This window comes from Nyctibius grandis, chromosome 15 (genome assembly GCF_013368605.1).
Source record: "Nyctibius grandis isolate bNycGra1 chromosome 15, bNycGra1.pri, whole genome shotgun sequence".
NCBI lineage: Eukaryota > Metazoa > Chordata > Aves > Nyctibiiformes > Nyctibiidae > Nyctibius > Nyctibius grandis.
This window is the reverse complement of record NC_090672.1, coordinates 10,151,797-10,173,571: the sequence shown is the minus strand read 5'-3', so window position 1 is coordinate 10,173,571 and position 21,775 is coordinate 10,151,797. Positions and strand designations below refer to the sequence as shown.

General features: G+C 35.6%; 1 protein-coding gene across 5 annotated transcripts in view; it reads right to left on the bottom strand.

Annotated features, from left to right (window-relative positions):
- HELZ (helicase with zinc finger) overlaps positions 1-21,775 on the bottom strand; it is an 87,025-nt gene that overhangs the window by 17,635 nt on the left and 47,615 nt on the right. For 3 of the 5 annotated variants that reach the window (XM_068413184.1, XM_068413187.1, XM_068413188.1), the window contains 8 exons: positions 21,379-21,483; positions 16,750-16,928; positions 15,075-15,193; positions 13,104-13,249; positions 10,438-10,585; positions 7,943-8,126; positions 6,747-6,975; positions 2,719-2,923 (listed from right to left, as the gene is read on the bottom strand). In XM_068413184.1, coding sequence (XP_068269285.1) covers positions 2,719-2,923; positions 6,747-6,975; positions 7,943-8,126; positions 10,438-10,585; positions 13,104-13,249; positions 15,075-15,193; positions 16,750-16,928; positions 21,379-21,483 — 1,315 coding nt within the window. The remainder of the gene's footprint in view (positions 1-2,718; positions 2,924-6,746; positions 6,976-7,942; positions 8,127-10,437; positions 10,586-13,103; positions 13,250-15,074; positions 15,194-16,749; positions 16,929-21,378; positions 21,484-21,775) is intronic. The other 2 variants (XM_068413185.1, XM_068413186.1) reach the window with 2 other exon arrangements.

Here is a 21,775-nt window from a genome sequence, read left to right as displayed (position 1 = left end):
GTCCTGTTGAACAGGAGCTTCAGCATGTAACGGTGTCAGATTATTAAATATAAGTCAACTGGGGCCACTTGTAAGTTGGGGAAGGAAGGTGCTGGCTTTCTTTTGTCTTTTTCTTTTAATACTTTTGATGGCTTAATGACTTTATAATAGTCTATTAATGACTCAACCGTTACAGTTTCTCAAAGATTTCCAGATCAAGGTTCACTTCCCTACCCATCTACAGAACACCTAAACCTACACTTAACTGATGGCAACTGAGAGCACTGGAGCACAGATACACTCAGTTTCCTCTAAAAACTTGCTCCACCTTCAGAGTATAAAAATCCACATTACATAAAGGCACTTAGAAGAAACTCAGACCAAGATTTAGGTGACTTCAGGCAGTTAACAGCCTCGTCACTCCTAGGATCCCCCTTTAGTCAACAGACAGGAGAACAGAGTATTCTCCAGAGACTTCATCAGACCTGTGGTCCTCAATGACTGTATAAAATATCTAGGACGACGATGCATCCTGATTAAGTGCCTGAATCCAGGCTCACAGGCAGTGAGCGGGAGGTAGGCAGAGTTGTAAAATTCAGAGCCTAATTCACTGTACGGTAACTGCCCTGTGGGAAGCTCCGAGTTCTGAAAACTTTGTTTCCACACCATTATCTTTAATAAAGGCTGTGCCTACCCAGCCCTGCTGTTCCTTCCACCATCCCCAGCCAAGGCACACAAACGCAGATGAAGGCAGATGCCCTCACAGACTGCTAGCCAGTTCCATATTAGCTGTGCGCTTCTCAGAGGGACAGGACTGAAATTTTGTTTCTTCTTTAAAAAATAAACAGCAAAGAGGTTTTTAATGTCCTCACATAAATCCAAGAGCAATTCTGCTGAGTAAGAAGGTGCTGTTTTTACAAAATCACTTTTCACCGCATGTGAAAAACAAGCCCTGAACTGCACGGATGCCCACAAACTCACCACAAAACACTGTACTGGAGGCTGTTCTCATTTTCTTGCTACAAAATACACCAGCACTAGGTTTTCAATCTTTCATCTTTTAATGTTAAATATTGTACTTAGGAGGTCTGAAATAAGCAAAGCTAACCATCTGCTTTTAAAATTTGAGCAAAGGGAAATATATCACTTATCACAGCCATTTTCTGCGTGTGTTTGCGTGTTACCTGCTTGCTTTACTTCTGTTACTGCACATGCTAGCTGTCAATTGTATTCAGAGGGAAGAGATTTTATTGTAATTATGATATAGGTGGTTAAAACACTTTGGATCTTAAGCAGAAAATACAGTGCTGGCAGTCTGAAAGCATCTCTTCTGATTTCTACAGCACAAGTGCTTAGTTTACCAACAAATTGGAAGAAAAATAAACAGAACAGTCTATTCACAAGACTCTCACTTCCCCCAACCCTCCCTCTTTTTTTTTAATATACTATACCTGCATTTTCAAATACTTTTCTTTCATTTTAGGAAACAAAAAATATTAATAGTGGTGTTCTATTATTAAAGAAAATGCATTCAAGGCTGAAGCACTCATGAAAAATGAGAGTGCAGCAGTGACTTTTTAAAGACAATAATTTTTTAATTTATGGTTTTCTGTAAGCCTAGTGTTTTGACAGGTGACTAGATGCTTTGGAAATCTGGTGTTTGTTTCAGAAAGTAATGCATCTGGATGAAGAAACCAACTGTTCTCACTTACAAACTCTCTTTTGGGAAGGACTGCCAAAGGGAAGGCTTTCCTTTTTGTACTGTTAAAGTTAAAAAACCTGTCGTAAAAATTTCATTTAAATGACACAGCCTGCAACAAAAACATAAAGCTATGGAAAATACGTACATTTCTTCCTTCTTGTACAACAGAATTCATCACAAAGCTGACAGCCTGCATTTTAGTTGCATCTCTAAACATGACTTTATTTCAAAATCATTTCAGTTATAATTTAATTAACTACAAAAAGCTATTAAAATACAATTAATTACTAATATATCACCCCCCAAAAAAGCTCAAAATTTAGTGTTATTCTTTATCACCTTAAGTAAGCTATGTATTTTCATCACTTCTTTTCCTGCTTTTATAAAAATAGCTGATAAAATTTCCACTGAGTGGTAATTTCATCTCTCTGCCCTCTTGATGCTAATGAAATCTGGCCTTCTGAAGGACGTTATCAGTGAGCTAATCTAGGCGATATACTGTTTTACAACATACTTTTAATTAAATCATTATCTTACATAAGTCCCTGAATTTTAAATGTGATTTTTAGATCAAAGCAAATCACTTTTGACTAGTGTTTTGTTGTTTCCTTATACTCCCTGTCACCGTCTGTATCGACCTGCTGTTTCTTGAGGTACGGTCAGAGCAGAAGCTGCTTGGGATGGGGATTGCCTCTTGTTCAGAGGGTTTAATTTGGCTTATCAAAATGGCTGAAGTTTGTCAGGGTCACTGCAACACAGTCAGTGAACATGCCAGAGTGACCCAAGGTATACGTTTCAGTAAGCAAACAAGGCTTGGACAACCCAAGCTATATTGGTAAATACTGTATTATAGCACAAGTCTAGAGCTTTCACTTGAAAATGCTGAGGATCCCTCTGGAATTTGCATTCATATCCGATGGCATTGATGCCATTTTAAAACAACAGCTTGTTCTATAAACCTTTTACATCATTTCTCAAAAGGCATTTCTACATTCACTTCTACTTTCTGACAAAATTCATCATCAGTAAAACTTTACCTTCGGTGGCGACTGCTGTTGTTTGGTGGTATTCGCTGAATGTTGGTGCCGAAGAGCTCGGGGGATAAACTCAGGAGCCAGTGGGTTCAACACATAAGTTTTCTTTAACTCCAAAGCTTCCAGCTGAGCTTTGATCTGTTCAAATGTGATACCGTGGAGGCTTTCATTCTCATGACAGAGGGCAATAAACCTTTCCCAAAATTTCCTATGGAAACAATTTTTAGAAACAATAAAAAGGAGTAAGACTCAACGACTGTTGTTAAAATTAAAACAGATTTAACATCAGTGCATGGCATTTTTGTTTTTCCTGGATGCTGATTTTACACACCAAGCCATCCATCCTGCAACCTGATCCATGCATCTGAACCCCACAGCATAATGCAAAGCTCCCCAGTCATTTAAAATGGACATATGGGTCTGTCCACGCATATCAAATCACAGCACTGGGTGTATATCACATTTAATAGTAATGTCATGGACAGGTCTATGGATTTTTTTCCTAGAAGACCAAACACAGCAAACACAATGCTTAAAATTCTGGAAAGCATGTGATTTATGGAATTCATTAAAGCTCAAGGAGTCTCAGGGATTATATAGATTCTCAGTCCCAGAAGATGCCAGAAAGATTCTATGAATTTAGGCAGATCATTCAATTCCAGTGTCACAAATACCAAAGCTCAGATATACCCTCAAAAATACTCTTGTGAAACTCTTCAGAGTCACTTGAAGATTAACATGTCAGGAGTTATCTAGAGGGCCTTTGAGATCCTCTGGTGGAAAACAAATAAAACCATAAATTTTATTGCGTGTCAGATATTTCTGTAACATGTAGAAGCAATTTCAAACCAGCAAGACAACCATCAGATGAGACATGACCTTCTCTATGAAAATTCTGTATCCAACTTTTTGGAGTGTAGAGTAGTATTAGTATTACATAGTATTAAACTATGTAACAAAAGAACATTCCTAACCTGTTGTTCTGCTTTCTCATGACATGTCTTTCTATTGCTTATAAAAAAGTCTTCACATTTTTAACACCCACAGCAGGATCTATACAAAAATTTTACACTTAAAACGATTTTAGGGTTTTTTTAACCGCAATGGAACTTTTTGGGTGGAGTTACTTAAGTTTAAAATATACTTAAATAAGATCTGAAGATGTCACTTAAAAAAAAACCTGATTGAGTTGTTCTCTTTCAAAAAAAAATGAGAGTAATGAAAGTTACTGAAAAAGAGGATTAAAAAGGCAATGATCTTAAAGTTGTGCTTGACTACAACTCATTCTAGTTCACCCTCCAGTAATAAGGTCTGGCCTTTAAGCAAGCATTGTTATTTCAGTGTTGTCTCCCAAAATCTGTAAAATGAGAGATTGCTGCATGCTAATTTTAACAGCAGTGTCACATTTTGCTGAGTAGCTGCCCTTTGTGGAAAAGAATAAATGTCTGTCTTGCAAGAATACTGTAATGTTACTGATGTATTCAAGGATTCAAAATAGTTTTCCCTAAAAGCCCATCTTCTGTTGTGATTTTATACAGGCAAGAAACGTTCTTTTAAAATTCAGGATGCAAGATGGCCCTTTTGCTGCATTTCGCTGTAAGGCAAATATATCTTGCAAGGTTTTAAGTGAGGATTAAAAACCAAAATGGAATACTTCACTGGGATGCTTTAATAATGGAACTCCCTCTGATTAATCAATTCGGTCACCAAACCTACTGCCAAGCACCACAAATCCACTGAGACCCATCCACTTTTGCTTAAAATGCCCCAAGCAGGCTCCCTATACATGGAACACTTGCACTGGGGTGTAAGAACAGAGAATAAAATACTACTGTCTCTGTCTTACAGTGTGCTCTGCAGTTTAAAGGGAGTGTCTGCCAGAACAGCCCTGTCTGGTCCGATGTAACACACAGAAACGTAATGATTACCCTGGGCACACTTCACAAAGCTCTCTACCACTATCATTACAGAGTCTTGACTCATTTTGACAGGTATTAGAATATTTATAAAATCCAAGTACTCTCTAAACTTTTTTGAGGTCTGTTTTTCCTAACGAAATGTCACTTCTTTCAGACTTCTATGCTCCTGTTGCACTAAAAAAGAACCAGCTTTCTAGCAGCATGCCTGAGCCCCTCCAGCGCTATTTTCAAAGAGTGAATGTTCAATTATTCAGTGAAACAAGGCAATGGTGTATTAAGGGAAAGCTCGAGATACATCTTAATAAAGCTCCAGTGCTCCTTGTTTCTTAATTATCTTTTTGGTTTATAATTTTGAACAGCTATTAATATACATAAAGAGCTACTGGTCTTCGAATGGCAAACTCAATCCCTAACTGTCAAAACTGAATCTTACGTACTGTGCTGATAGCCTGTACTTTCATTTTAGTAAGTTTTTGCATGCCCTATTTCAGATATTTTGAAGGAGCCATACTTGAAGAAACTGCTGAGCCCTACATTTGAAAACTGGGTCCCCTTTGGGTATCTAATTTAAAACCTCAACACTCAGGCTTACATGAAAATTCAGGAGATTATCATCCTCACTGGGATTTAGAGAGAATAAGGGACATGGTCATTCTCCAGCAAAAGCTGTATTTAGACAGATCGTTAGGGAACCAGTAACGGTCCTAGGTGCTAGCTAGACTAACTAGGGATTAACTAACTCTCTGACTTAGGTAACACTGCATATCCTGAACCCCAACATAGGGAAGAGAAGCAAAAGTTACCAACTAAGAGTAATTTCTGAACAAGCGGTAAGAGAAATCTCAGTCAACACCAGCAGACTGTAACAGACACTCTTCATTTGTGGGTCGAGTGCTCAGAAGGCACAGAGCTCTTTCTCATTGTTAGTTATGTAAACCAGATCATGTCTAAAAAAACAAGCAGGTAATGGGAAAAGTGAAATAAACCCACAACTTTTATTTCTCTTTTAATAAGATGTTATAAGCAGTTTAGAGCAGATCACTGTATTAATGTACAGATACTCTTGATGTGTCATCAGCAGATAAGTGGTTAAATTCAGGTTATATTTCATAAATGCAGTAAAGAAAGGTTTGGTTTCCATTTGGGTTTTTCAATTCTAATCTTTGAGAACCACATCTGTTTTCAATACAGTAAAACAATACTGCTTAGGAAAGTAGAATACAACACAGATATAACGACTGACTAATACGTATTTTTAGCTGTATTATAATAATGTAGCCAGTGCAGTGTTTCCTCTCTTTGAGAAATAAGCCTCAGGGTTTATCTCTGATCACCTCAACATTTCAGCTCTTCCATCAAAAAAGAAACCTTTGAAGAACAAGAGCTTGGTATCCTTAACATCAGTGTTGACATCTCTCAGCATTTTTCACATTTCTTCATTTAAGTCTATAAAAAGTAAATTCACTCAAATCTTAATGAGTTTTTTCCTTGTGTCATGAAGACATATAAAAACATATATAACGGTTTTCAAGTCTTCTACCTTCATATGACTGCCGTAATACTCAACTTTAAAATGCTTCATCAGAATTTTTAACTCCAAATTATATATTACTTTTATTTATATATGAAAATGTAACAGGTATACCAATAAAAACCACTAAAAAACAAAATTAAGCATTTGCAATTGTTACTATCAAGTAAAAATTAGAGCAACTATAAATACATTAAAAGACAGTTTATCAGCGACCAGGTGGTAGGTATCTCACTTTTTCTCTGTAGGCACCTCAGTCTGCACAGGGCTACAACTGCCTGCTCTGCCCGAGGGGTGAGCTCCAGCAGCACACTTTGGACAAGCTGAAATCATGCCTGCAGATTCAAACCTCTGCAAGAACTGGGAACACAACTAATGCTTTACCACCTTTATGGCATTTCTATGGACATGAATGTCAAGAATTTCAATCTCATTATACAGTTATTTTAAGAGTTTAAATGTACTGTGTCTTATTTGGCACCTGAAAGAACATCCATCATTTTACTCAATCCATCAGTCATAGACAAACATGTTTTCTAGTATCCTTAGCCCTGATTAACTAAGGAACATATATAAAGTACCTGCATCTTCCAATGGAACATAAAGCAATAGGATCTCCCACCACAGCTACCAAGGATTGTGCTCTTGTAATGGCAGTGTTGAGAAGTTTGTAATTAGACAGAAAACCATAATCCAAGTCTTCTGTTGAATCCTCCAGTAACTGCTCTTTCCTTTTAATCGGTGTTTGCTTATGTTTGCACGTATGCCGTGTTCGTACTGTGCTGAGAAACAAAACTCTAAACTGTTTTCCTAAAATGAAACAAAAAACAATGTCTCAGATAATTGTAGATATTTCTGCTAGTAACACAATCAGACCACTGCACTTGCCAGTCAGGTTTCACACCTAGATATTCTGAAGAACTGATAGCTACCCTTCACATGAAGAGCTTTATGCAAGAATAATAAGATTTAAAATTTTTAAAAGATACCCTATAAATAGCATATTCTATTACAAGAATATTTCCTCTTTAAAAAACTTATTTTTCATCTTGGTATTAATCATTCCAGAACTTTCTGAAATGCTAATTATCTTTACAACATTGCCAATCAGCCAATAACAAATCTCGGATTTATTTATTCTACCTTAAAAAAAAAAAAACAAAGTTCTGGACATTTTTTTTCATATTTAAAAATTTCTCAAATATATGAATATCTACCATGAAAAAACAGAACACAACACTCACTGTCACTCAGTTACTTTATTATCTTCCTCTGTTTATCACTGACTAGAAGTGCAACCTAGCAACAGGCTATGCCTACATACAATTCTTGTTATCAGCGTGACACAAGAAAAAATACATAAATTTGTGGAGCTCTTTTTACAGTCTATTCTACAAATGCAAAAATCAGTAAAACATTTTGAGGCTATAGCCTTGTTACCTTTTTATTTGGAACTCTGTTTTTTCCTTTACAATAAAAATCCATCAGTTTTCACATTTGTCACTCAATCAATTTATTTTTTAAGTAAGCTTGAACTTAATTTTGAAAAAGATAAATATTACACCCATGAGTTTACTGCTTTAGTATTTAACATTGGAATAACATCTAATCAGCGTACTTGCTGGTTTCATTTTGATATATCGTTTTTTATGGGCTATATCACAGCTCTCCTTTTGTTCTGATCGTTTTAAGACTATTTTAGTAAGTCTTACTTAACTTCACCAGTCACATTTTTTACTTCCTTAGCATATCTTTGAGACATATAACTATTACTTACCCTGAACATTCAGCACTCTCTCTACACTGACATCAGACAGTCTTTTTTTCCGAAGTTCAGCCCGAATTCTGAACACTTGATCAGCATAAGGCGTTACAACACCTATACTGCCATCATCCAATTTGCCCCAGGCAACAGGCCATTTTCTTCTTAATTCTTCAACACGCTCTACTACTTCAAACACCTGAAAAGAAAGTCAGAATTCTTAGAAGTATGTTCCACTGAAGAGCATTCTTTTATATAGAAAAAGCATTTGAATTTTAAAGCTCTAAAACATTTACGTGTCACAGTATTACATAGCCTTACTGAACAAGCAATAATACTGTTGTATTCTATAGTGATATTCTAAAATATCGTGTATTAAAACAATGTATTTACTACACAGTACCTTTTTTTAATCTTGAAATAAAAGATTGCCCACAAAAATGTCACCTTTAAAGTACAAGCTGGGAAATTATATTAATAACCTTAATTTTTATGCTTATGTTCTTATAAAAATGTCAAGAGCAGTAGGACCTTTCTTATCATACTTTAACTAATTTCCATAAGTAAATATACTGCCTAAATAGGGATTATTTTATTTTTATTGTGGATCTTATATATGTCATGTTAGAGTTTGGTAACTCTAGCAAGAGAATACGTACACTGTAGCAGAACCACTTCCCATCCCGAGTTTCAGATTATCCATCAACTGCTCGTTCAGCTCTATGAAATACTATTAAGTGTGCTACCTGAGAAGACTAATGAGTAATAGAAAATGAAAACTTCCTCCTGTGAGGAGACAGGCTCAAAGTAACCTGCTGCCAAAAAGCACCAGGCACAGCAGCTTCCGTTTCAACACACTGAGAGACACTGCACTGTAGAAGATATTTCTGAATCAGTTTATAGAAGGTTTGTGGGTTTGTTTGGGTCACTTAATAAATGTCAATATGTCATTCAATAAATACTTATCCAGCTATTTAAAGCATGATAATTGATGAATGCAGTTTTCCTACAGCATCACAAATGCAAGCTCAGCCTCTTCATCGAAGCCAGGAAGACGGTCTTTCCGACAAGAATCTCAACTATTCTTAACTATCTTCTCTTCCTCATGCATCCAGTTATCTTTGGCTGAGGGAAGGGGGCGTTAAAACTACATTTCATGCTCTTAGCTTTTATATTATCTCTTCTTCAAATTGGTAAGTGGAAATTATAGAAACTTTCATGGACATTTCAGGAACAGGAAAAGTGATATAAATCACAATAAATATGTACAATAGTATAAAGCATAGTAGTTCCTAACTGCTCCAAGTCTGTTGTTTCAGAGAACAGCAAAAATCTCCCTCATCATCTGAATTTCTTTTTTTCATGTTGGTGTTTAAGCAGCTGTTGTTGTTCATTTCTGCCTTTAGCTATTAATGACTCACAATTTTCAGACAGTTACTTGCCCACTGAAGCTATTTTTAGGTTTTATACAACTTTTTTCAAAAGGCAAAGCAATCCAAGTACATTAATGAAAGAAGTCAGGTGCCTTCAGGTTTTTTTCAGTGATGTGTCCAAAAGTCATTGGAGCTTCTTATTTAAGCAGATATTTTAATACATCAAAGAATGCATAACAATCGCAGCATAACAACAAAAAGATTAAAAATTCTGCATCAAATGAACTGCACCATGATCAACAAGGGGAAACACAAGACAGCTCTGCAGTGCTTCATAACAAACACTGCTGCTAAACTGCAACCTAACTTCAGTTAAAATTCCTCATAAGTTTAAGAAAATCAGTGATATTTGTTTTTCTTCAAATGTCAAGGACATTTCTTAAGACATCTTTTTGCTGGGCGGGGGAAAGGAGCTGGGTTAACCTCTCCTTAACTTGAGGGGACTGGAAAAAGGCATCATCCAATACGAAAAGTATTACCAAGTGGGGTGGGGGGGTGTTTGGTTTTTGTTTGGTTTTGTGGGTTTGGTTTTGTTTTTAACTCAAGGGAAGGAATGAGAATTAAAATAATTTTTGAATACAAATAAATCTATGTGAAATAAACATATTGAGAATAAGTTCTCACTGAAAAAAAATCTCATCTGCACATGATCAGTTAGACACTGACTCTAAACATATTAAAGCAAAAATGAAATGTTACTCCAAGGGAGTCTTATCTGAGTGGGAACATTTCTACAACAGTCAAAGAAATCTAAGTTTTACTTCAAATTGCAGTTACTCTCAGTTGCTAAGATACATCCATCAAACTGTCACAAAAATTATCAGGAAAGACATCCTGAAGAATAAGCCTGAGAGAACTATATGAAGCTTGCAATTTGCAAAGAAAAAAATAAGATGAATTAGTGGAAATGTTTACTACAATTGCAATGTTCACTACTTCATGTTTAGCAAACTCCATGTTCCTCTCTCCTAGTAGAGGACAATTTATGTCTTCAACCTACACTGAGCATAAACCAATAAATTTGAAGGGAGGGGAGCTTTAAGAAAACAATCATGAATAAAGCCAAAGAAGAGTTACCTCTGCATTATTGTAAAAAGCTGTACTATTTTTTTCCTGCACATCTTCTCCACGTGCTGTGAAGAAAGTCAAAGGGTAGAAATCTTTGTGTGCTGGCTGCTTTCCACTTGCCATCAGTTTGCCTTCATAGAAAAGTTCGGATGTATAACTGTAACAAGGCAAAACAGAATAAAATGTGGAGTCTACATATGAGCTCACTGATAAAATATGCAAATCTCACTGATAAAATATGCAAGCACAAAATACTTCATAAGGAAAATATAACCACTGATTACTATTCGGCATCAAGTGATTTCTCTAAACTGATTATTTCCATACTACAGACAGAGCAGAAGGCACTAAAAATACACTTTTCCAACACTTTTTCTACAAAGGCAATATTTTATTCTAACCTAAATCCTGACAGAGTTACTAACATTCTCGCTCATGTTTCACTCAGAAGTTCTGGTGGCTTGAAACTGGGCAAAAGGAACACCTGCTGTCTGGGACTGGCTATTCTCCAGGCTTGCTGGACAATAAGCCTGCTTACAGCAGTTAAGAGTTGTTGAACATGGGTTTACTAAAGATTTCATGTGTACTGAGCATAAAGCAGGCCAAGCGTTCAGCTTCCAAGCAAGCTTTTCTTCTGTGACTTCTGCTCCATACCAATCTATGTTGCTAGTCATCAGAAACACAACCAGAAGATACTTCTCTGCTGGCAGCAGGCATTACAGAAGCTGGTTGACTGAAAAAGAAATGAGGCAAGAACTACTTTCATGGGGAAAAGCAGGAGGGAAGAAGGTAAATTGAATGGAACAAGACAAAAAGCCAGCAAGAAGAGACTGCAGATTACTATCGGTAGTACTCTTAAGTTCTGTATACTATTGTGTGTACAGTAGAGCTAAACTAATGTACTGGCTTTCATTAATTAGTGAATTCTGGTATAATCTAACTTTTGAATGCTCAACATCCAACCTTAATGTTCTTCAGATATAGCTCTGTGGATGCAGCAACATGAATGCAGCCTGACATGAAGACAATAAAAGCAGTAGACTGTGCAGTCAGTGGGCCCACTGAGTTCTTCAGGCTTCCATCTATTGTAGCTTAGATGTAAACAACTGGTCACAGAAAACCTAAAGAAACTAGTCTGCTACCAAATCATCATCAAACAACTGCAGCCCACTACTGACCAGAACTGGCTTACACTGAACAACCCTGAAGAATATGCAACTCTTCTGTGGACTGAGTTGCAGCAGTCCACTGCTGCCAATGAGCAAAACTAACAATTTCTTCTGCAAATTAATTCTTAGTAATGAGTTCTCATTAAACAATAAGACACCCTTTCTACAAGAACTGGTTTTTTTCCAATTACAGCTCCAAAGTCAGGCTGAAATAATGGCTTGTTCTTTCCTTAATTCCTTTTGGTCTCTTTACTTCAGCTAGGTATGTATGATTAATGAGCCCACCATGAACCACCTTCCTACACTTCCTTCTGTCTCAAGTGCCGTTGTCCCATTTGTCAGGGGAAATTCCACATTGTAAAAAAAAAAAAGTAGACTTGAGACAATCTCCTAAATAGACCACCATCAGAGTATTTAGCAGGTTTCACTTCACACAGCAATACTTTCTAGTCGAATTAGGCACACTGGACTTTCACTAGACAGCCAACTCGCTCCAGTGGTATTTCTGCAATCCTTACCTCAGTGTTCAACACAGTGGATCCTTCTAGGAACACACTATCTGAACTCCAACTGCTGAAGTGAATTTTCATGATCTTTCTGAGGCAAATTTCATGGAAGTGATCTCTAACCCGAAGCTGAAACTATCCCTTCCTTTTCAGATTCTCCCTCATTTTGAATTTACAATTTCGAGAAATGTGTAAGAAATCTAGCATCACTCAGTCTATAATTACAAAGTCCATAAAATGAAGATAGATCAAGTTGCGTAACAAAATATGTTACGTTCTCACTTTTGATTCCCCAGAGCACTTAAATATTTCTGCTTTTGCTTTGAACACAGTGATAACCTAATTAGTACAACTGGATACCAACATAATATTTCTCAGTACATATTTGAGCCAGGATTTAAACTTTAGCATTTTTCCCCATGATTGCACTTATTCTTTCTAGCACGCTCATGGATAAGCTCATTATTCTAGCAGCCATTAGTCTATCATAGCATAAAAATGCAAACCCACTGATTAATCTGTCTTGAAAGACACAATAAAAGAAGACAACAGGGAAGAAACATGCCCAAAATTTGACCCATTTTTTTTCTGTTCATAGTTGTATATCTGTACGCTCCTTACATTGCACATAGCTTACCATTCCAAGATAATCCATCCCAGTAATTCTAAAATTCTGAAACAGTTCAAAGAAACACAGACCCTATATACTCTTAGCTCTTCTTTTGCTTAGTGTGCAAGTCTTGCAGCCAAAGTACCCCCGACTGAATGAGGGGTCTGTAATACAACTGCCTAACTGAACCTTTGGCGCCTGTTGTAGGAGACCGAATTTCAACTTAGTAACAAAGAACTGCTCTACTAAAGAACTCTGAAACAACTTAAGATTTCATTACAGAAACAGGTAATGCTTCTCTCTTCATTCAGTTGTGCTTGGCTCAGAGTTGGTTTGTTCACTCACACCAGTCAAAGCAAAGCATGATACAGTGAAAAAGTTCACACCTACTTGATGATAGCTTCATGGGAGCGATAGTTCTCACACAGCAAGATCCTGCATGGAAATTCTGCAGGGTAGTGCTCATAGAGCCGATCAAGCAATGAAACATGAAGGTTTCTCTCCCTGGCAAATTCACTGTAGACAAAAGGACTGAGCTGTAATAGACACACACATACAAAGAAAATGTAACTAAATATGTGGACTTGGAATTTCATGCTCCCAACATATGTATTTTGCATCAAAACAAAAATGAAACCTTACTTTTACCATGCATTCATAGTAGGAAGACATATACCATGGCTATTCCATAGAAACGCCCATTCCTACTGTAGAAGTGACAAAAGACCAGCATGCTCTTAAAGGAACAATAAAACATTCAGTAACTATGTAAAGAGGAGAGAAGAACCCTTATATCTGTTTTTTCTTTGTGCCTTGCACGGATGAATAACTCAAAGGAGAGCTGTTTCGAGAAAAAAAAAAAAAAAACACACACAAAAAAAACCACACAAGAAAAACCCCAAAAACTGCGTTTTGAATGACATTACACAATGTACTTCTATGAAGTACACAGGCACTTTACAGTTAAGTTACTACCACAAATAGTACAGATCAGAAAATATAGAAATTTGTAGCACAATTTTTAAAAGTTAAATACGAAGTTGTTGGAAAAACTAAAACCCAAGTGGTCTAGTTACTATTACACTAAACTACTACTGGGTTTGTTTAACAATAAAAACATCATCTATTGCAGCAGAAAAAATAGAACCAAAGACGATTAAAAGATTTTTAAAATAAAATTTTAAAATGTAGAAATTAAGCCAATCTATTTTGTCATTCTGAATACGTACGATTCAGATGCTGAGTTTGACTTTCACTTCAGATAGATATTAGTTTTAGAAATTTAAATACTGGATACCTCATAGAGTAGCTTCTGTAAGAACCTGAGCTATAGAACAGCTCTTTACGCATATAGCCTGAGTCACACAGGCCAAGTGGAGACTCCAGCCATCCAGCCAGGCTGATGCCATCTAGCTAGAAGTGGTAAGAATTCCAATCTCTTAAAAAGCACTTTTGAAATCTGTAATTAAAAAGCACTATCCCAGTCCTTAGGATTACTATGATGACTTGGAATGATCTACTAGTATTAAATCACAGGTGGCAACACTACTTTTAAGTTTATTACTATACCAAAGCAAACGTCCACTCTATCGCTATTGTGAAATGTCAAGAGAATTAAAGGCAAATCTATAAAAACAAATAAATCTGACTTAAATCAACAAAGTAAGGAAGGTTGACTTTTCCAAGCATGCTTTCTCATGCCTACAGGCTGCAAAATGACATGCATAATCAACGTTTTAAACTCTTCTAAACTCTTTAAATCAAGCAATTCCTAGGCACATGACAGTAACATCAAGGCACTGGTTAGTTTCCATTTCCTATTTCTTACTTGTTTAAATCCTTACCAGCTTATGATGCTTCTAATAAAAAAAAAAAGTTGACCAAATCATAATACGCATTATCCGTATTCTTCGATTCTTTCAGAAATCAATAGGGAATACCAGTCATAAAAAGTAGGAGAAATTTCTACCCTGACTGTAATAATTATCCCCATACAAAATAACATCCCTTGACTTTTCCTTGGCTTCCCCATCTATTATATGACTGGTAAAATTTATGCATCTTCCTCTTTAAAATGAAATTTTACTTGCATATAGTTCACAGTGGCTGAGCAGGCCCAAGTCTGTTCTATCACAGATTTCCTACGCAACCTTGGACAACTCACACGCTTTGTGCCTCCATTCCCTTACTGTAAAATGGAGACAACAGCACATTCTCACTTAGCAGAAATACTGTCAGTCTACGTTACAGATTAGGAGGTATTCATGTACCACAGAAATTTGGAGCGGATAAATACCTTAAATATATAAATACATATCTTATCTATACACACTTTACATTCAAAAATTCTATAGCTCTTACCTGCATGTGATCTCCAGCCAAGACAATTCTTGTGTTTTTATTAGCTAATGCTAGAGGCATAATAGTTTCACACTCCATAGCTTGCGCAGCTTCATCTAACAGAATGTGTGTAAAAAAACCTGTAAAACAGAGAAATCAGCAAATAAATGAAACTTGAAATACGATAAAATAAACAGTGATAATAATACAAGAAACTGTACTGAAAGTTCTGTATACTGAGAGCAATCAAAACTAGAAAAAAATTCAGTATGGCTTATACAAATTAGTTTCTAGCAACTACTAGAAACCACACAAACAATTTTCAAACCATCAAACGACTGACAGTGGTCAACTGATTGCCAGTGACATTAGCAGTAGCCCACAGATCTGCCTCTTTCTTCTGTACACATGAAGTTAAACAAGTGTTTTATCTGAGCTCTCCTTATACCAAGGGGAAATGTCTCTTGGCAGACCTCCCTTAGTAGGTTTCTAGAATCTGAAAATCTTTTCATCACCATGAGGCTTAAAGAGCTTTGGACAATGGCAAGGACTTCCTCATGTACTTGAGTCCTATTAACTATTTTATATACTAAATTTCCCATTAAAATTGCACACATACCTGAGCACTTTGCTGGTTATGGGCTTTAAGGAATGTCGGGGGGAAAAAAGGAACAGAAGTTGAAGGAAAATTTAAATTCAATCTTATGATAATATTGGACCAAAAGGTTTGTTGCGAGGGGGAAGTCTATGCACTGGATAACATGCACTTGAAAAAAACTGAGCCACGGTAGACTTATGTTTTATGAAATGTAAATTCAGGATAGATATAGAAGTGGTTTTATACATTGATACATATTAAGGTTTGAAACAAAGACTTAGTGTACCATCCAATTAAGATTATATAAATACAAATGGAGCAATTTTCTTTGGAAAACATTAATTTCATACAGCTGTACACACATTACTATTGCATGACTGTACACAGCTCATTGCCAAACAAAGCAGTTACTTCCATCTAAAGACCTGAAAATATTTACCATAAATTCCATATTAGTTTTCTTTATTGCAACAACTGCCTAAACTTAGCCATAAAAAATTAACCATAACAACTTCTGTAAAGAAATTCCACCTTCTCCAATAAGCAGATGGATTTCATTTGGAGATCAAGAAAACAATAAACCCTAAGCAGCCTCTGCCCCTCCAAAAAAATCAGTGTAATACATTTCAGTTTAGAAAACAACCCTAAAGTATCACATTAACATAACATGGGTTTGTATGTGTGGGAGTTGTTTGCAAAGCTAAACAATTCACAAAAGAGAAAAAGCTCTCCATGTATATTTACGCTTACATGCTCCACTGAGTAAGGATCTTAATGAGCATAATATTCAAAGTCACAATCTCAAACAGAATTTTCCCTCTTGGATCTCAGAAACATCAGATCATAGACAGTATTGCTTTTTTTTTTTAAATAAGGAAAAAACACAATAAGAATAAGGATAAGGTTAATTTGAAAGCCAGCAGTTTATAGGTTTGTAATAAACATTTATTCATTAAAAAAAAGAGAAGACCATTTTAAGATGATCATTGTTTACTTTCTTTATTTTTTAACAGTTCAAAGAATTGGGTAAAGAACTGACACTGGTAAGAGGAAGATCATTCTCAAGCATGGACACTCCTTGTATAGAAATTATCTTACCTGGTTCAAGATCCAGTTGACATAGATACTGTGATGTATTTAAAGTAACGACTACTACTCGTTGCTTAAGAATGTCTTCTTTCTGTGGCATCTGAAAGGTGGAATGTGTGCTTGAAATCAAACAGTACTGATGCACAACTGGGTGGACAGTCTTTACCCAGCGATTTCTGAAATATACCCTAGAAAAGAAAACGGGAGTTTATTTTCTATATAGTTTGAACACCGTGACAGTCTAATGTTTCAAATGTTAGTAGTCTGTTTTCTGGTAAATAAACATCATCTTCAGGAAGGAAAACATCACAACTATGCAGAATTACATGCTAAAATATGCTAAAATGTCTTGGATTCACCTTCCATTATTTGCTGCAGTGCACTACTACATACAGGAACAGTTACCAAGGATTAATTCACATAAGGAAATCTGTAAATTCTTCATATGTTTGAGTTCTGCAACCCTCACATCAATGTCTACTTCATTTTAAACTATCAGTAAACTCATTGTAAAGAAATATTTCCTCAGCTGAAATATAAATATAGCCCATAGTCTTGGAACTGACAGAGCTGCAGTGGTCTGCACACTTCATCAACTGCAGCCACAGGATCTTTAAAAAAAAAAAAAATTCAAAAGACATAAATAAAATCCTGTACTTCCTTTTACACATACTGTGTGTCTTCTGAGTTCTAAGAACCAACCAGGAAGTATATTCATCTTTTTATCACGCAGGGCCATAATTATGATACACCATATAAAAGAATGAGAAAACAGTGCCAATAAGGATGTCTAGAGTCTAAAATATCAGGACATTGTCAGCAAAGCCCTGGACTGCAAATACCTTTCCATGACACATAAGATAATTTTAAGCACACCGTATCATGAGACCAGTGATGAATTTTTCTTAAAAAGTGATGAAATGTTACAGCCAGTCTAGCTAAATGGAAGAGGAACAGAGAAGACACAAAGATTATGCCCCAGAAAGAGAGTACAAATAACTCCACAGAGGTATACAGAAATACACCAAACCACAGCAGCTGAGGATCGGGATAAAGATGTCAAAGGACTCTGTGGGGTGCTCCTCAAAAATATAACCTGTACCAAGTAAGAACTCTGAATCTAAAGTGGAACCTTTAAACTACAAGAAACTACTGTACAGATATTAATATTTAGAATGAAAGTTCTTTTAATTTATTTCCAAAGCAAATTAAGATTAAATTATTTGAACTAATGTCAGTTCTAAATATGGGATTTAATGCTGTTTGGTTTATCTATTCATTATTTATTTTCCTCTGATTGATTTCTCCTGCTCCTGTATTACAAACACCAAATCATTAATAAAGTATTTGGAAAAGTGTAATTATGCACCTAAGAGCAAAACATGAGTGCACTGGCTGGACTTCCAACATCACATGTTCACCCACGTTTGAAAATTACAGCTCAGTTCCATACAACATGAGAGAAACAATTATTAGGATTATAATAAATTTGGTTTGTGAAAATACAATGTCCCTTTTGGACCACGAGCACAAAATGAAATGCAAAGAGGTGCAAACGCACTGCAGTATTCTGAATGGCTTTCTGACAACACGACCAACCAAAACTGACGCTCCATGACCAAAGGGAACTCCAGCTCAGAATTGGGTTCAGTGCAGAAGCAAACACCACACGAGTCATTCTCAGAACAAGAATCTTCTAACATTACCCCAATATATTCCCTTCTTATCCGCCAAACTGATAAGCTTTATTTGATAATCTGTTATTACACCAGTGTCACAATGTGAAGTCATGGCCTAACAGCTAGAACAAGGTAGTAGGAGCAGGAGAACCCTGCTCTGTTTATCCCAGCCGTTCAGTCAGCTTTCATATGATTCAGTTTCTCAGTCTTAACTGAGGGTAATACTTACCCACCATCTCACAGGAGTGCTGTGAGGATTAATGAGTTTATTGTGAGTTTATGTTTGTAAAGCACTTTGAGATTCGTGGATGAAAGGTGCTATTGAAATGCAAAATATTATGGTTATTAGACATTATTATACCATGCACTTTTATTACAGAAATTCAGCTATGTGTGACTCACAGACTGGTTGACAGCACTTCCAACTGCATTGCTGCTTACCCATTAATTTCTTTTATTTTGATGTGAGATCAAAAAGGTATCCCAGAGCTATTATTCACCACTGGCATAAAAACACCCGACAGATGTGACTACTTCGAAAATGTCATGATATAAGTTAGCCACACTGAACAAGGGACTTCTTTCTCAGGTGCAATTTGGGCTAATAAAAGTGTCTTTAGTAAAGTCAGGTTTTGGGGTGTGCCTCTAATACAGCTGAATCATCTAATCAAACCCAGGGGCATATTTTTTTTTCTGGGTATGAATTTGTTTAAGGGCATCAGGACTATGAGAATTTGGCCTTCAGGCTTCATTGGTATTTTATTTAGGTGCAGAACTTAGACTCAACATAAATTCTCAGTGTTCATTCTGACTTTGCATTTTCCAAAGGGCACAGATAGTTATTTTGTTAGGAAAAAATATGAATTTATAACATGATATTTAAACAAAAAAAACCAAACTCTAGACTTCAAACTTTTATGTCGCATCATTGACAGGATAATTTATTTAGTGTACTTCTTACCCACATAAATTTACAGAAATATTTACACAGTTCTCAGTACTCAGTCAACATTAAATAATTAAGTTTTCCTTCTTCAAAAACAACATAAATATTTTGGTGCTCCCCACTAAGCTATGGAAACATTTTTAGCAAGGATACTATGCAGCCAACTCATCACTTGTAGACTAAAATAAGGAAAAAAATCTAAAGCAAACTGTTCAGCCATTTAGAAACCATCAAACTCTGCAAGCAGCACACCCAGAGCTTTGATAATTAACTGCTTCTACTCCACCTGATGTTTCCTTTAAAATATTGCAAGAGGCTCAGAGCACTCTGTTTAAACTAACAGTAATGATTTTAATTTGAAAACATATCTTGACAGCAGCCAATAAGAAAGGTAACAGATCCATAATTAATTTTATGCTAGGAGTCTCACATAGCTCTAGTTTTCAATTCAGATAAACTGACTCTTTAACTTCTGCCAGACTGGGTCAATGTGCAGTTAGCTTTCAAACAACATATGCTTCCCAATTATATATAATATTTTTTATTTGAAAACTTACATACTTGTGTACCCATAAATATATATATACAATTCCAGAGGGGCTTCCATTTTCTAAAACTTTAACTTTTTATAGAGGTATCATGACTATTTGAAAAATATCATATAATCTACAGCAGCACTTTCTGAAGGCTTCATAACAAATACTATGACAATTATACTTAAATTCAAGCATTCAGGGACTTTTAAATTATGTGCTGTAGTTTTCTTGGCAAATATGTATATATATTTTAATCATAAGAAAAATACCGCTTTTTTATGTATGTTTTTCATAAGTATTTCTGAGACTGGACTATATAGTTGAATACAGCAACCACAATAAAACCGTATTTAACTTTAACTCCTTGCTCTGTTAAATCATACCTCAATATTCCCAAAAGCGTCAATTACAGACATTTTTTACCATCACGAATTTAAGACACCATAATGCTTTTCATCACAAAGTGCTTTACAAATCACCCTAAGACAATTCCTGTTAAAATACAGCCAGATCAAAGGTAACTTTTCAAAAATAAGCTGCCACCTTTTCCTTGGCCAGATCCTCAGTGTCTGTAAAATGTCACATGGCAACTAAAGCCAGCAAACCTAAGAGAATTTACACCTGTTGTAAATCTAGCCCTTTCACCTAACTTCATTGGCTTTACTGGCATTGCATAAAATATAAGTCCAGGATGGCTTTTAATAGCTAGCAAGTAAACATACAGAGGCATTTTCTTAGTAATATAATAAACTCACACACTGGCATTCAGAAAATGATGCCCATAATTTAAAAAATATATATCAAGCTAGCAATATACAGTATATATTGTGATTACTGTGCAAAATATTCCCAGTAGCAGGTTTCTGCCCATAAATAAATCCTCCTTAACTATTTCTATGCAAGTTTACTCTCCTTCCTCTTAAAGTCTTCACCTCTTCTTTATTTTTTTTTTTCCTTAACTAACTTCCCCAAAATATCCCTGGTAAGTACATTTAACCATATATATGATGACTTCAAACTGACTTATCAGAAGAGGCAAAACTACTTTCACATGATTATCTAAATATAGCTCCTATGACATCAAAATTTTTTCTTCAAAAAGCCAGGTGGGTAGCCCCAGTTTCCAAATTATCAATGTAAGTGTGAGTCAAAATTTTCTGGAATTAAAATACAAATAAAGTTCATTTTATTTTATCATAGTAGCTTTTAGAGGAGCATATCAAAAGTTTGCTCATTAGGAAAGACACATTTATCAATAGAATAATAAAAGCTTAAAAAAGGATGTCTTTGTTTTTATTTAACAAATGACCCAAAATTATGTTGACAATGTTTCACATTCCTTTTAGTCTATGTTTTTAAAAGCACTGCTGGTAACGCCAATATGCTTTTATGTTTTAAAAGTTCTTTAACGTTTTTTATAGACACCTTTTCTTAAGAATAGTATTTTATAGATACATAATAAGCCTTAAAAAAATACCTGAGAGGTCTTGCCTGGGGATTGCCTGCTTCTACATATGGATGTAAATAATCCTTTATGTAGAGATCAGCAGCACTATTAGAATGGGTGCAAATGAGAATCCTGCTGGAATAAATGGTGCAAATAAAAAAGCAATGAAGAAACAGAAAACAATTCAAAGCAGTAGAATACAAAAAAAAGGAAACAGTGGCCATCTTCCTGCATATTTGTCTTAATGAAACTAGTCGCTAACCTATCATAGTTCGCAAGATTCATCCCTTTAACTCAAATCCTTCAGTTATGAAAAGATTTAAAGTTCAAACAGTTTTTCAATAATTATTTTGTGATTATTAATCTAGACTTGATTTTAAGTAAGGAACAGCTTTTATTATCTAGCATACTGCAAGACTTTCCATGT